At 34.5% G+C, this 16,588-nt stretch overlaps 1 protein-coding gene across 2 annotated transcripts in view; it reads left to right on the top strand.

Moving 5' to 3' along the window:
• The window catches only part of EPHA6 (EPH receptor A6), an 877,165-nt gene extending 864,296 nt beyond the window's left edge, over nucleotides 1–12,869 (top strand). The window contains exons 17-19 of one of the 2 annotated variants that reach the window (XM_054577405.1): nucleotides 2,337–2,408; nucleotides 11,511–11,660; nucleotides 12,755–12,869. In XM_054577405.1, the coding sequence (XP_054433380.1) occupies nucleotides 2,337–2,408; nucleotides 11,511–11,660; nucleotides 12,755–12,869 (337 nt within the window). The remainder of the gene's footprint in view (nucleotides 1–2,336; nucleotides 2,409–11,510; nucleotides 11,661–12,754) is intronic. The other variant, XM_054577406.1, reaches the window with a different exon arrangement.
• Nucleotides 12,870–16,588: the final 3,719 nt, after the last annotated feature.

Genomic DNA, 16,588 nt, shown 5'->3' with positions numbered 1-16,588 from the left:
AAATTGTGTATAAACTATATTTTATTTAACAGCTGAAAAAGCAATTTATTAATATTTTAGAAAATTGATTTTTTTTCCCATAAGAAAGCAGGTTTCCCTTTTCTTTTCTCCAGATCTAATCTTTCTGAATTTCTGAATTTCTTTATACTTCTCCTGTGTGGGTCTTTGGTATTTACATTTCCTTTATTACTGATTCTTCTTTACTTTTATAAATAGAATACGTGCATGCCTATGGCCCCTTTAATTTTCTTGTACATTTTATGTTGTTCTGTCCCTCTATTTTAAATGGCAGGCAAGATGGGCAATTTGTGAATCAGCCAGGAGCAAGGATGTTTCCTGCTGATATGATCACACCCAGCTATCATCGTTACTTTCCATACCTAAAGCCAGAGAAAAAGAGATGACAAGATAATGGAGGCACTCATATACCACTTTATAAAAGTCAGTAGAATTGCGATCTGCTCACCTCTCTTTGAAAAGCAATTATAAGAAGGGGTAGAGTAAAAGAATAAAAAAAAAAAAAAACTACCCTCTCTGTCTGAAATTATTACATTCAAAATATTTTTAAGTTGAAAATATATTCCCTTATGTAGTCCAAATCAGACTTAAAAATAACCAAAGCATTTTCAAAAGTCACTTTCCTGACTCAGGAGATGGCCAACAGGATATTTAACTTTAAGTCACAGGTTCAAGTCAGTGTAGGCTTTTAGTGAAAATAAAGCCAAAAGCTCTTCTAGGACTGCTTGAAGTAGGCCTCCGCTCACAGCAGAGCACATCAGAGTTCCCCTCTAAATCAGTAATTGGCGGCCTTAGTGAAGCCCAGCGTGAAACAGCTGGAGATTAAACTATTACTCTAGCCCATCTTCCCTGAAGCAGTCCAACACAGGAAGCTGTAAAGTAGGGGTGGGTGGGCTAAGAAGGCCCTCTGGATTTTATCATAAAATCCATGGTAGCCATTGAAAATTTTTAATGGGATGATCACATTTGCATTTCTGAAAGTTCATTCTAGGGGTGATGCAGACTGGGAGTGATAAAAAAGAGCCTAGAAACAGAGACAATTATATATTTGCAGCAGTACAAGCTTGAAAAAAATCAGAACCTGACTTATGCAGTGGGAATAAGGTTCAGGAGATTTTCTTTTTTAAAAAAGGATTTATTATTTGGCAAGGAAAACAAATGTGTCCTGATCATCGAATATATGGAGGGAGGAGGAGAGGAAAGAATCAAGGACATTTGTCAAGTTTCTTTCTTAGACAAGCTGGTTGATGATATTACCACTAAGAGAGTTCTAGAAGAAGAAGGGAAAATTTTTGGAATAGAAACGAGACCATTTTGAGCATGCTGAGTTAAAAATGCCTGTGAGACTTCTACATGGAGATGTCCTCCAAGCAGCTGTATTTGTAGATTGAACCTCAGGTGAAAATATCTGGGCTAGAAATGAAGATCATCAGCATTGAGATTGTTCCTGAACCTTTAAGTATAGTTAAGACAACTGATGGAAAATATAAAGAATGCAAATTAGCCCTGAACAGTGTGGCTCACATGGTTGGGCATCATCCCGCAAAGCAAAAGATCTCCAGTTCAATTCCCAGTAGTGGCACATGCCTGGGTTGCACGTTCAGTGCAACAGATCGATGTTTCTCACCCTCTCTTTCTCCATCCCTTCCCCTCTCTCTAAAAATAAATAAATAAAATATGTTTTAAAAGAAGAAGAATGAAAATTAACAAAGGAAAAGAATGCAATCATCTGGAACACCAAGATTTAAGAAATAAACTGAAAGATAGTACTAAAGTACACTGAGAAAAAAAGAGCCAGACAGGTAGTGAGGAAAAATAGGGAAGGAGCAGTATCACAGAAACCAAAACAGGGGAGAGATTCAAGGAGTGTGTTATCCAAGGCCACACAAAACTTCAGGAAGATAAAAAGTAAGTATATCTATTGAATTTAGCAACAAGGTGCTCATGTGCTCATGGGCAGCCTTTGCAAGGACATTTTCAATAAAGTTGTTTAAGACAGATTACAATGGAGGAGTAAATATAAGGTCAGGAGTAAATATAAGAAGAGAGAAGAGCAATACAAAGTACTGTTTTTTGTGTTTGGTTTTTGTTTTTGTTTTTGTTTTTTTGAGAAACCTGTATTTGAAGAGAAGAAGTAGTTAGAGACAATGTTTCTTAGCTTTTGTCTTTGTATGTTTAATGGAAGAGACAGGCATGCTTTAACATTGAGGAGAAAGAGCTAGTAGAAAGGGCTCCTGTAACGAGTCTGCATTACTGAAAGAGAACATTAGCACCTGTAAACTGAAATCATTTATTCTGGGCTTCTTGTTATGGTATAGGGTTAACGGACCCCACAGCCAGTGCCCAGCCGCAGAGCTCCCCAACTGTTCTATGGCTGTACAAGCAGGCAGGTAAGAGCCTTCTTTTTTGAAGAAAAGCAGATTAAACCATTTCTTCCCTGTTTTATCAAGATTATGAATGTTCATCACATTTGGAAAATACTGTGAGAAATCTGAGATGAGAAAATACCAAAAGTCAACATGATCATGAGATGAAGTCAAGCTGAGGGCTCAGGCCTGAGGGCCAGAGGTTCAGGTGTCGTGGGGTGTGCAGTGACCAGTGCCCGGGCCAGTGCGTGGTAGGCTCCGTGAGGCACCACCCACAGGAGCTAGAAATTGGTGCTTTATATTCATGTGGCAGTTAGATTCAATCCTCAAGTCTCATCTCTATGAAACCAAACGGGAGTTTTTGTGACTGATTTTCTTTGTTTCTAACAAAGACATGTGCACTACTGCTTTTGCCCTTAATATATTTTTGTTTGAGAAACAAAAGGAACCAGAGTTCGAGAGGTATTCAATATTAGGCCTGAATCTTTATCAGCATTCTTTATTTTCACACAGTAACTTGAATGGTTCTCCTGTCTAGCCCCTCACCTCCAATGCTACCCACTCACCTTTTTCCCGATCCCAAAGCACTGAGTCTGTTTAGGTAGAAGAGACATGGTAGATTAAAGGACAGCAACGTTCGCTAAAGAACGCCTGGTTTGTTTTATGCGTATAAACTGTGACACTGCCCCTCCATCCCCCAAGTCTCAAAGCCCAGTCGTTTGTCCCAGAGTGATACAGGATTAAGGCAACGTGACAGAGTGTAGAATTGCAGCCTTTCCTCCCAAACAGCTCTCAGACTGGTAAAGGAGTCTGAGTGTATAACACATGGTGACTCTTATTTAAACTCTTCTGCACTTGCCTTGTCTCTGCTACCCCCCATGCCCCCAGGGTTCTCACTTTTACACAGACATAACTCTCTCAGCCACTAGGTCCCAATGGTTTCTGTTTTACTCTAATTGCTTTTTCTCAAAAATTCACCTGAGAAGCTATTATCCTTTCTCTTGACAGGGTAGTAAGAAGGGAAGAAATTAAGGGAACAAGGAGGCACAAGGAAGACTGGGAAACCCCTAGCTTAATAATTTTATACTAACATTGGAGATTTCATACCTTATATCTGTACTACTTCCTTTCAAAAATCAGAACACCCAATAGAAATAATGTTTGTCAGAGAAAGCTTTCATTATTTAGAGCAGTCTCTCCAACTAATACTGATATTCTTGTGCCCACACACTCCCATGGGAGCATTCAGAGTTCTGTGCGGTTCCCAACCTTCTTGCTTTCTCTGCTATTCAAGAAAGTATGCGGACATTTAAGTGAGCACAGCACTATTATAACTACAACCTTAAATCAATTGATAGTAAAAAATAACTTTACAAAAGTACCTTAGTGATATAGGCAGTTGTTCTTTCATAAGTGTCAATTTCAAACTACTTTCAGTTTAAGTTATTCTAAAATGATGCCCTATAACCTCCTTTCAAAGAATCATTTGTAGCAATCACATGGTGCACAGCCCTGGGCGAAAAGGCCCAGCTTGAGGCCAAGGCTACATGGAGAATGGCAACAGGAACAGCTGCCTGACCATGGCATTTGAAACACCTCTTGTTCCCTCTCCCCTGACCCTCATAATCAATTTGGTAGATACCCTCAACTTCAAGTCAAGCATACCCCCCTTAGGCCCTAGGGGGTATCTGGGGTCTAGTAGTTTAATAGCATGAAGTGGATTGATAGCAGTATGGTTGTCTTTAACCCAGCCCTGGCTTCCCAGCCCCGCCCACATGTATTCTCCTATCTATTCAACCCCATCCCTGACTCTTCCACACACTGCAGCCTACTGAGTTGAAGTACTATGTTGAAGTCAGCTGGCCAATGCCCTTTGGAACGTGCTGCAATGTAATAAGAAAATAACACTTTCCTGTATCCCTGCTCCAGATTTCCAGAATGTCACTATCAAAGAATTTTACACATTATGGGCTCCTTGACAACATCTGCTAAAAAAGGTGGTAGCCAGAGATGGACAGTGGTTGACCAGATGGGCCAGTGTTTAGTAGTCACTTGCCTCAAAAATCATGTTTTGTTCATGCCAAGGTACTCAGGAATACTCTCACTACCTATTGGACCATAGTTAAGGATCTTATGTTTTAGCTCTTAGGAACTGGAACCACCACTTTTCTTAGTCCTATATATAAAGCTAGTTGAACGTTTAAGCACTTGGCTTCCAGTAATATGTGTATCGTGAAGGCAGAGAAAAACTCAAACCAATATCTTAATTCAGAACCTCCACTCTAGAAAACTAAGAGTTAACATTTTAAAAATAAATGATATTGCCTCCCTCCAACCAGTTAATGGAGCACCTAGAATGCTGTCTTTGGAGGGCAATAACTTTCAACAGTTTGACCTAAATTTTTCCATTTATTTTGAAGGGATCTTACTCAATGTTGCTTATGCTGTACATAATCAGCACTTGCTAAATTGTTATCTGTAGATACCAACTCATGGAGAACTTGTTTTGTTTGACTTCTGTAATGAATACTTTTAATGATATTTTTTGAGACAGAGAAATAACTAACTGGACAAAACCCAGTGTTGAATTGAGGGATTAGCAAAGCTTTGTGGAAGGAAAACAGAACATTAAGTATTAATCAAGAAGTGTAAAATACCTACCCATTAGAAAATCTAAATTCAATTTACATGAACTGTTAGCACAAGATAATACATACTAACATTAATTCCAATACTAATGTTGATACAAAATCTATTATACAGTATCAGTAATAACTTTTACTGTTATTTGTTGAGAACCTACTATGTGCCAGTCATTGGACTAGGCATTCTGATCTGCTAGGTCATTTATTTCTCACTGTTATTACCTCCATGCCTCAGATAAGGAAATGAAGACTCACAGAAGCTAACTTTTTAATGATACACAACAAATAATTAGTAGATCAGGAATTTGAACAAGATGCACTGACTGCAAAATCCTGTTCTTTCCCCTGCACGGTATACAATCACACAAAAGGCCAAGATTTTCCTAACACAGCACTGTTTCAAAAATGTGATTATAAGAAAGAAGGTACATTTTTATATTTCCAGATAGATTTTTCTATAGACTAATCAAACTTCATAGATGGGGTATTTAGAATCCCAAAAAGAATTTGTAGTGGGACAAAACCTACTATTTTATGTTCTATTACAAATACCAGGATGTTGAGTATATGCTCTTAGTCTTATGGGAGTAAGTAGCAAATGTATAGTCCATATATTCTATCCCCATAATATCCTCCTGTAATGCTCAGCCACTTGAAGAACAGTACTTGAAAAAAGAAAGTAGAAACTACAACATAATAGAGAAATGAAAAAAGTGTGGAAGCAACATAATTCCAGAATTACATCCTCAGGCATTTTTGTAGATTGAATTTTTCCAGTGTTGGCAAATATATGCTTTATGGTTTTTTCCTTATTATGGCAGACATTAGTAGTCATCACAACACTTTCCCACTGAGCCCAAATGCTGCCTCAGTATTCTTCTCAAGACCACATTTTGACAACCACTGCTAATGAATTGTAGTTGGCATGGGATATGAAATCTATTTCTTCACACAAATAGGCTTTCCTTGAGGTTCAGTAATCTGTTACTCCAGCTATAGAGACCATGTGCTGGGTATTCAGAATTATGGAAACTTTTTAAACAGTTATTTTTCTTGCTCTGCATCTACTCTCCTAATGTTCAAACACATTTATAATTTTAAAATTTGCTTTGAATTTTATGTCTTCATACTTTTCACCAATTATGAGAATTAAGTAATCATATCAATTAAAAATCCTGAAGAATTTCTGAAAATAAAAGACAAAAATAATTCATGTTTCTAATATAACACTGTTGGAAAGTAAGATGGTTTGGAAAAAAAGATATTACCTGTAAGCATGAAGTAGTCACAAGATATATGGCATGGTTCTATGGATTTATAGCATTTTGAATAAGATTACACTTTAAAATTTTTAAAGCATATCAAAGTTCTTTCACTAATTTAACTTGTGTTTCAAGTTGACTGTTAGGCCTAACCAAAAAAAAAAAAAAAAAAGGTTTTTATCTGATTAAATAAATTCTTCCTTCAAAGATTAGATAGGTACTGTGTGTATTAGGAGATTATTTTATGGCTTAACTAAATAGTGTGAACTGTAGTCCCTGAGGCATGAGAAGAAAAATTCATATAAAAACATTGATATGGAATAAGGTAAATGCTGATTATGTGGTTCTAGATCCTATAACCCTGTGCTACTTCACTCCATCTATATCTGCCTCTTCCTCCACTCTGAAGCCTGTAAAGACAGAGATAAGCAAACATTTTCACAGTACAAGAAATACATTAAGTAAACAGTATGTCCTTTATAGACTATTACATCATAGATTATTCAATATGAATCAGCCACTCTGTCATGGTCCAAAATTTTCTGTAAAGAATATGTAAGTCTAAATCATTATTTATTTAATGAATTCCTGTAATACTTTCAGCATTGTGCTAAGGCCTACAGAATATAGAAAGATGTGAGATATGGTTCTTGCCATCAGAGACTTTTAACTTATTCTTAAAATATTTTTTTCCTTACTTACAGATTTTCCCCAAGGAAGTAATTCAACTGAATCAAAAAGATGCATGCTTTAAGACTATATAATCATCTATAATAAAAGAATGTTAGCAATCTGAGTCTAATTTCAAGTAATTAATAATTATTAAACATTAACATATAGACTGTACACTTATTTGAATGGTAATTATGAAGTCTGTTCAAACATGCAAAATACTTATAAATATTTGAAATAAGGGAATAAAAATAGAATGGACCCTGTTTGCACAGTCTTGCTAAGCATATACAAATGTAAGGGCTAGGAAAGAGAAGCTATGTTAGGGTAGTAAGGGGAAAAAAGCCTTTAAGCATGTAATGAATATAATAGTTTCCTATTAAAACAAGGTCTTACCTTGCAATAGTCCTTCTCAAACACTACTTTCTTGAATCATTTTTAATAGGCCTATTACTATTATATTTACATGATGTATATAAAACATGGAAAACTTTTGAGGATTAAAAAACCTTTTTGCTTTTTTTAAATTTTATTTTTCAATTACAGTTTGCATTCAATATTATTTTGTATTAGTTTCAGGTGTAGCCATAGTGGTTAGACAATCATATACTTTACAAAATTGTCCCCCTGATATTTCCAATACGCACCTTGCCCGCACACAGTAATTACAATGTTATTGACTCTCTTCCCTATGCGGCACTTTACATCTCTGGGACTATTTTGTGATTTCCAACTCGTAGTTCTTAATTCCTTCACCGTTTCCACGCAGTCCCCCCACACATCTCCCCTCCAGCAGCTATCTATCAGTTCTCTGTTCCTATCTTGTTCGTCCGAAAAGCCTCCTTGCTTTTTAAGTGTTTTTTTCTTAATCCTTACCCGAGACTATGTTTACTGATTTTGAGAGAGAGAGGAAAGGAAGGAGAGAGAAAGAGAAAGGATTGGGGGAGAGAAGCATCGATGTGAGAGAGAAACATCAATTTGTTGCCTCCCAAATGCGGCCAGGAATAGAACCCTCAACCTAGGAATGTGCCCTGACCAGGGATCAAACTGCAAACTTTTGGTGTATGGGACAATGCTCCAACCACTAAGCGACCCTAAACTGTATCATTACCTATTCTAGCTATACTCCAGCCCTTTCCCTAATCTAAATTGATTATAATTTATACCTGGAATTTCCTAAAGCTATCCCCTCCCCTTGACCTTCTATTCTACAGTATGTGCTTTTTTTTAAATGTGAGCTGCAGGCTTTGCTGTAAAGACATTTCTCAGGTGGGCAGCTCCCACTAATCACAAAAGAGCAGAAATTTCTAAGTACTCAGCAAATAGAAGACTGAATTTATCATTGTACATGGTTGATAAGAAAGGGCATTTATTGTTTATTAGGTAATAGTGCACAGAATTCATGTGAGGGTGATGGTACCCAGCCCTCAAAGCCAGAGACTAGGCAGCATTTTTCAACTTTGTTATAAGATAAGCTGAAAGAAGATTTGTTGCGCAGTGGCTGTGAGCAATGAGGGGTCCCTGACCTTACTAAATCAACTGTCAATGCAGTCATACAAAGGGCAAAAGGGTAGCTGGGTTACTAAAGACGTGTGGAGAGAAATGGGATTATGGTATTGAAACATTCTGGGAGCAAAGAGTAGATGCTATTCAACAAAGGAATAGGCCATTTAAGTCATTTAGTATACAGAATGTCCTTCCATGACATTTCTATACTACGGACATAAAATTAGCAAATTGCATTTCCACTCACCAATTACGTGAAATTGAGAAAGTTCAAGAGTTATTCCAGCATTATTTTGGGAGAGGAGAAGTGGAGGTCATCTGACTCTGCCTGTGCATCAAGAATTGAATAGGAGTATGAAGAGAAAGTCACTGAAGTACACTCTTTTAATTGTGTTCAATTTCAACAAACTTCTCTGACAAGTAAAGATAAAACAGCTAGATTTTTAAAAAATAGGACATTAGGTTTTCTAAATGTTTTGTTTAGAACATGTAGGTTTTGTTTATGTTAGTAAGCAATGAGGGTACCCTAGACATTTTGATATTTAAACTTAGTGACATTACTACAACAGCATTCCCTAAAATATGCCCCATAGAACCTGGTCAGATAATTTAGGAACACAATGCAGAAGCTATTGTGAATTCTCTTACATATTCACACTGGACATTTGAACAGTGAACACTCTGAGAAATGCTACAATTAAAAACCTTGTTTAATTCTGTTTTCCATGGAGACCTTTATTATTTTGTAATATATATGCATTTTTATTTATTTGCCAATACTTATTAATATAAACACTTCTAGGAAATAAAGAAATATAGTAACAATTATTTATTGGTAGATGCTATAATAGTTTTTCAACCTTTGGACATGACTAATTTTTGTTTAGGGTCATATCATAAATCACTCTGATATTTAGAATGAAACAGCGCACAGTCAAATAGCTTTGCACTTTATAGTACAAGAGAAGAGAATGTGGCATAGTCTCTAAGATAGGAAATACGATAATAGATTTGAGAAACAGTGAAAATGACACATCATTGTTAAGTGCAACCAGACTGGATACATACTACAGTGTAGTCACAAGATACATGCATTGAGTTTATGTAAATTCCAATTATATATTTATAAAGAATGAAAGCCCCCAAATTAGTCTATCATCTCTCTTTACCCCATCCCCACCTTCAACTAGACCCCAGTTTAGGAAAAAGAAAGTCAATGTAGCAATCAAAGAAAAAGCAAAGAAATAAATTATGGGCCTTTAGGAGGGACTCTGTCCTGAACAGTTTCAAGGGACACCTTTCAGAGTCTTCGAGGATCATACAACACACAACTTGTATGGCCATGCATGCTATCTTTGGCTTTTGTGCTTCCGAAGGCTTAGGTCCTGGTCATTTAAGGGTAGTTTGAAAAACTGAAAAATTTTTAAGGGTAATTTTGATTTTTAGATATTCTCTTTCAATATTTACCTTAGGCACCGACCTTAGAGCCTAACTCCTACTCCTATAATTTTTTCTTTATTTTTATTGTTGACTTTATTACAGATGTCCTCCTAACAATACCAGGGTTACATAGCAGGCATATGCTGTTCTGTTCACAATGGAGGTATTCTTCTTTCACATGGTTTAATCATATGTGCTCATGTATTATCAGTTTCTAGCTAAAACTGAAATAGTTCAAATATGAATAGTAAAGACATTATAATGAAATATTCCAAATGTGAATGTTAAAAACTACAGCTCCAGTTAAGTCTCTATAGATTCTTTCATTCTTTCACTTTATAAATAATTAGAAGCAAATAAATGAATGTTGGATTAACCTCCAATATTCTAATAAAAATAATTCAGTGGTTTAATTCTAATTGGAAAGTTTTTTATCACACAGAAAATACTGATTTGACTCAAACACCAATCATTATAAAAAAAATTGTTACTGCTTTATTAATGTAATATAGACTCTAGACCTAATAATTTTTTAAATTCTACATTTATTACCCTAGAAGGCTAATAACATGCTTATTGTTATAAAAAGCACTTTTACTGTCATGTTTTTTTTAAACCATAAAATATATTAACATTAATTTTCATGTTATTCAGTAAGGAGAATAATAGTTTCCATATTATTGCCTCTGTTTGACTTTAACTTATATAAAACTACTCTATGAATATAATATATATGAATTTTTATATATATACTACATACATATATTGTGTGAATGTAGGTATACACACACATTCCTTAGCCTTTCCAAAATAGTACCTTTACATTATTTTTGTATTAAAACTATAAAACTATCCCAACTGGAATGCCCTTTGCGTCAGATCTGAAAAACAAAAATATACATTTCTATATGACTTACTTTAAAACCCATCAATGCTGGATTCCTTTTTTTTTTTTTTTGTTAACCCAACCTTGCATTGATTTTGTTTTGTTTTGTGCCTTAATAATTTCTGGGCTTTGAGCTATATTATCCTATGCTTGGATGTATATAAATCTTATTCATGCAATTGACAGCAGGAATTAGTTTTTAATAAATAATACATTCTTATTGAATGTTTGGGAACAACTAAATGGAGACTGGATCAATGAATTTACCATAAAAACACAGAAGGGACTGTCATAGCAAATGTGAAAAAGGCAAATGGGCTTTTTCCATTTAGAAGCAAATCAGAAAGTGTAAAAAGGAAGAGCAACAACCTGTATCTAGTTATTCTCTTTGTGGGTATTCCTGAAATTTGAAAACACAATTATACACCAGAGTAAGAAGTAAGGAAGAATTAGTGAGATGTGAGTTTTTCATGACATATCATGTATGAGACCCAGTAGTGGCAAAAAGCAGAAAAAGACCAAAAAACAAAAAACAAAACTGATATCTGAAACTGAACAGATAGAAGGTCGTTGATTATGATAGAAATTAGAGAATGATTTAAATGGAGGATAGAAACATCAGCTATAAGAGTACTGTAAAAAGAAAAAAGAAAATTGGGTATATTTTGCTTTTTCTGGCTCCATTGTTTGGCTTTGTTTTGTTTTTTCCTTGTAGAATGCCAGAGTCCCCTGGTGAAGTTCCTGAATATCCTTTGTTTGTCACAGTGGGTGACTGGCTGGATTCTATAAAAATGGGACAATATAAGAATAACTTCATGGCAGCAGGGTTTACGACTTTTGACCTTATTTCAAGAATGAGTATCGAGTAAGTGATACTAGGGCTATTGCTGGATTTAGATGCTCCAACCAGGAGATTATAAATTCAAATATTATATCAAGAGCACCACAGTTAAACTACCTTTCCTAAGATACTATGGCATTTCCACATCCTTCCCCACCATTTCAGAATATTGTTCTAATGAAAGTTGGACATTGTACTTTTAACTACTATTCTTGAAAAGAATATATTTAATTTAAATAGCTATTTAAAATTTTATAATGATTTCTAAAATGCATGTTGCACTTGTTCATATCATAGACATTACATAACATAGTTTTATCTTGGCAAATTATTTATTACTTACATAAGGTAATCATGTATAGTCAATTCCTACTTCATCAAATGTAACAATTATAATAATACAATATGATCATGTTATTTCAGAATTTCTTCTCTATATTATTAGGGCCAGACATTTTCCCACTTTCTCAAAGATTATCATTCGCCTGGGTGCAATAAAAGTGCTCAAGATGTGCTTAAAAGATTAGATACCAGTAGGTTAAACCATATGAAATTGCCATTGTTTTAAAATAATAATGGCAATTTCATGTAGTTCGACATAATACAATAGCATTCTTTTTCAGATTATTGAAATATTCTGAGAACTCAAACGGAGTCCATTATACATTCTACTCTACGTATTATATTGCTAAATCTGTTGAAAATTTATATAATTGCCTAAATTATATAATGTTAGGCCTATGAAATGTTTGAATATTAGATAAATGCCTGAATTTGAAATTTTCCTTGTAACCTTAAAGTTGAGGTTATTGATGTACTTGCTGGCACCAAGGAGAAGAAAAAAGTAACAGACTCTTAATGTACATTTATATCTCTGCTTAAACTTCCATTTTACCTGTTACACAAATTTTTGGCAAATTTATAAAGCAAATCTGACATGGTGTATATTTGCTGTACCTAAATGTTTATTTCCTCTCTCTCATACTTACCAAATCTAAATGTTCATGTTTTCTATTCTCTCCCTCCTTCCCTGCCTCCTCTCCTCTCCTCTCCTTTCTCTCTCTCTCTTTCTTTTTCCTTCTTTCTCTCTCTCTTTCTCTCTCTCTCTCTCTCATCAGTGACATTAGAAGAATTGGAGTCATACTCATTGGACACCAGAGACGAATAGTCAGCAGTATACAGACGTTACGTTTACACATGATGCATATACAAGAGAAAGGATTTCATGTATGAAAGTACTACAAGCACCGGTGTCTTGTGCCTCAGCATTTCTGTAATGGAAGATATCCTCTCTACTATGCTCACATCCAGTTCTCCAAACATCACTTTACAAACTGCAGTCTCCTGTTCAGACTACGGGGCACAACTCCTTTGTTTATGCTTCCAACCTGGATTTTAAGATCTTGCTTCATAGCTCCTCTCAGACTAACCTGCAAATAAAACCCTGGCCCACTGCTAATTATTGCTACACAATGGTAAATAACTCAGCATGGATGTATAACTTTGTACAACGGTATTTGGGAAGTGTTCAGGGACTTATAGCAAAGGAATTTGCCCAGGTGTGTCTTCCTTGGTGATATAGAGTTTAATGGTAGATGAAAAAGAAATAATTGACCTTATTTTCATACTTTGCAATCAAGTAGCTTCCAAAGTAACACGCATATTTATTTGTCAGATAATTATATTTAAATCTATTAATCATATTGTTACTTTATTTTATAATGGTTTAATTGCTGATGCCTGATGTTTAGATTTGCCGAAATGAGCAATGACTTTATGTAGTTAATTCCTGTCAGGTGTGACTATGGCAAGAGGCGGTTATCGGGGAGGGAAAGGGAGAAACATTCTATGCTTTCAAATATTCTAAGGCTGGATTTGTCGATTTTTTACAAATAAACTTTATAGTGTCCTACATATTGCATAGTAGGTGGTAGTTTAGAGGCTTTTCCCCTCTAGTTTTTTACTATTGTACATTTCTCTACTACCTTATCAAGATCACCCCTAAAGATCATGAGTGAATTCATTGGTCTAAAGGCTGCCACAGAGTGAAGTATAGAATAAAACTATTCCCTTGGTCCTTCTTCACAAGTTTTCAAAAGTATTATCAAAGCACGGATAAAGATTAGGGTGTTGTTTGTTTGTTTGTTTGTTTGTTTTCCAGTAGAATTGTTTGGAATAAAAGATCTAAAATTATAGCTCTGGATTTAATGTAAAAAGATTAATTAATTTAACTTGAACAAAATTTTATAATCATTGTATGGTAGCCCAAGAACATAAACATATCTAGCTGACTGTTTGATATTAGTGCATTTTGCACATTTAAGAATTTTTGTTTTGCTCATAAAAATAAGTTACATGAACATGCTTAGCTGTTTTCCAAACCTTCCAACAGACAGGTATGCCATTGCATACTCCAAAGAGGACATAAAAAGATCTAACACTTGAGCATATATAAATTTTGTGTTAACCTGGGCTCATAATATGGTAACATAAAAACACGAACACAGCTAAGGTATGCTATAGTCATAATCTTCTCAAGGCTGTCAAAAAAGGCAAATTTTTTTAGTTAATTAAGCTGATCAGCTTATCAAAATTGTGCTGTATTTTGAACAAATTCAATTATAAAAGCTGATGTTACTTGTGAAACTAAAAAAATGACCGCTGTGCTAAGTGTAAGAGTATGGAGAATGTGTTAAGGGACAAAAACAATAAGGCCAGGTTGTCTAAAGATGCTAACTTAATAAATCAGTTTTTATTTGACCTCAGAGATAAAGGTGCCTACTCACATTCTCAAATTCCTACCTAAATCACATTTTTTGGTGAAATTAGCTCTCTTGCTGTTAAAGGAGACTCCTTTCTTTAAGCCTTATTTTCAAATTTGTTGATTGTGCCACCATAACTTTCCACATATTTATTGATTTATCTCCTGATTTTTGCTTACCACAACTTAATTTTCCTCATTTCAAAAAACTGTGTAGAGCTAAAAAGAGGAGTCTTTAAAGTATTCCTTGAAGTATACTAAAAAAAAGTAGGAAATCCATCAGTTTTTAAGTGTGTCAGAAATAGCTAGCAGCATTTCCCAGTCATGCGTCACTCATAGACTATCTGCGGCTTGCCTAATACATTTCCACAAATCTGAACAAATTTAGAGGAAATATAAAATGTCCATATTTACCTGTCTTCAAATATATATTGAAAAATAACAAGTAACAAATATAAAACAGATTAAATTTATTAACTATATATTTATTTTTATAATACAATGAAAAAGGTATTTAGAAAAATAAGGAATAGAATAATTATGGTCTTTCATAGGACTCTGTCAGCAACATCTGTGTACTTTGATGTAATATTTAAATTTCTATGGGATAAGCACTGGTTTGCCACATTAAAGTTCTCTGTTAAAAATTTTTTTCTTCAAAAAGTCCAATTCTATCCTATATCTGCTAATTTATACTTTCTATTTTTCTTCCTTAACATCTTTGTCTAGTTTTATAAAATCTCTTTTTACTTTGTCTCTTACCCCAAATCCTGTAAAATTTCTTTAAAATTACATTTACATTTTTCAGAACTGTAAACATGATAATCATAAGAGTGTAATTTCGAGCCTCATTATGGTCACAGAAAGGTTGAAATATGTGTACAATGTTAAAATGAAACATTAAAAAATCAAGATATCTATTTCTTTACTGCCTGTCAATGACAGACTCTGTGATCCTAAGGGTATTAAAATATCCAAGAATATTAACAGTTAAATCACCAAATACATTTGAAGGTTTTACATTAAATATTTTGAGATTTACTAGTGCTCATATTCAGCAATTAAAACTTTAGTTTGCATAAGCATAGAACTCAATTATAGGAACAAAATAAGTAACTTCCATAAATCACAAGCTGTCAGGAATAAACTTTGATAACTAAAATATGTATATATTCATGTACCTGTATTATTTTAAATTTCCTAATCTATACTACTGAGGGACTTTTTGGATTTTGAAAATCAGATAGTTGAAGAAACAATTTTCATCTTATATTCTGGGTGGTCAATTTCCAGTCTATAGTTATCAGGCATATCTGTTAAAAAAATTAAAGACAATGCACAATGAAAAAAGAGATGAGGTATGTAAATCATCAAAATAAAAAAGTGATCAGAAATTGCAAAGCTCTTAGCTTAACAAGAATCAAGAATTACAGCACTTTTGTGCTGTTATCTTATAACTGTTGATAAGTTATGCATGCCATAATCAAGATGATTTTTCTTATTTCACTTTGTAGTACTCTTCAAAATCTATTCAACTGTCATGTGAATAAAATGGACTTCCACTACAGCTTTAAGGCCTGTCTCAGTCCATGAATGGGAAACAAATCCAAACCCAATCCTTGAAAAGTAGTCTTTACAGAAAGTCTTCTGAAGAGGGGTTGAAGAATGAATTACATTCTCTCTCTCAACCTCATTTCTTTAAAAATCCATTTTTTTATTTCTTTCCCTACCAAATTTCTGCTCTGTAATGCAGTCAGTTTAATCTCTTATCTCAAAACTATCATGAATACTAGGTATCTTTCTTTATTCCTTTATTAATTTTTCTAAACCTTCCTTTCTCAGCCCCCTCTTTGCTCCCTTTATTTCTCTATCCCATCTCTTTATTTCTCGGCTCCTACCACTCTACCTCTCAGCCCTATCAGCAAAAGCAAGGTTGCACAGCAAATCCAAAAAGACCTTACAGATCTCCATAGAAGATAGTGAGGAAGGAGGGAAGAAGGGAATGTTGCAAACTTCATACTTTAATATTTTGGGTCCTACCACATAAATGGGAGCCTTTGCACTCACAAAATGTATGAGTTCTGTCTTTTAATTAACTGGGAATTAAATGCTTTGGAAAGTAATTTCCAAATGGGTGGTGATGATCCTTTTCTATAGTTTTAGCAAAAGAAATTTATTATTAAATTAAAAG

This window comes from Pteronotus mesoamericanus, unplaced genomic scaffold, assembly GCF_021234165.1.
Source record: "Pteronotus mesoamericanus isolate MK-2021 breed Mesoamerican mustached bat unplaced genomic scaffold, CSHL_Meso_final contig_42, whole genome shotgun sequence".
Taxonomy (NCBI): domain Eukaryota; kingdom Metazoa; phylum Chordata; class Mammalia; order Chiroptera; family Mormoopidae; genus Pteronotus; species Pteronotus mesoamericanus.
Note: the sequence above shows the minus strand (reverse complement) of the source record. Positions and strands in the feature narration are given on the sequence as shown.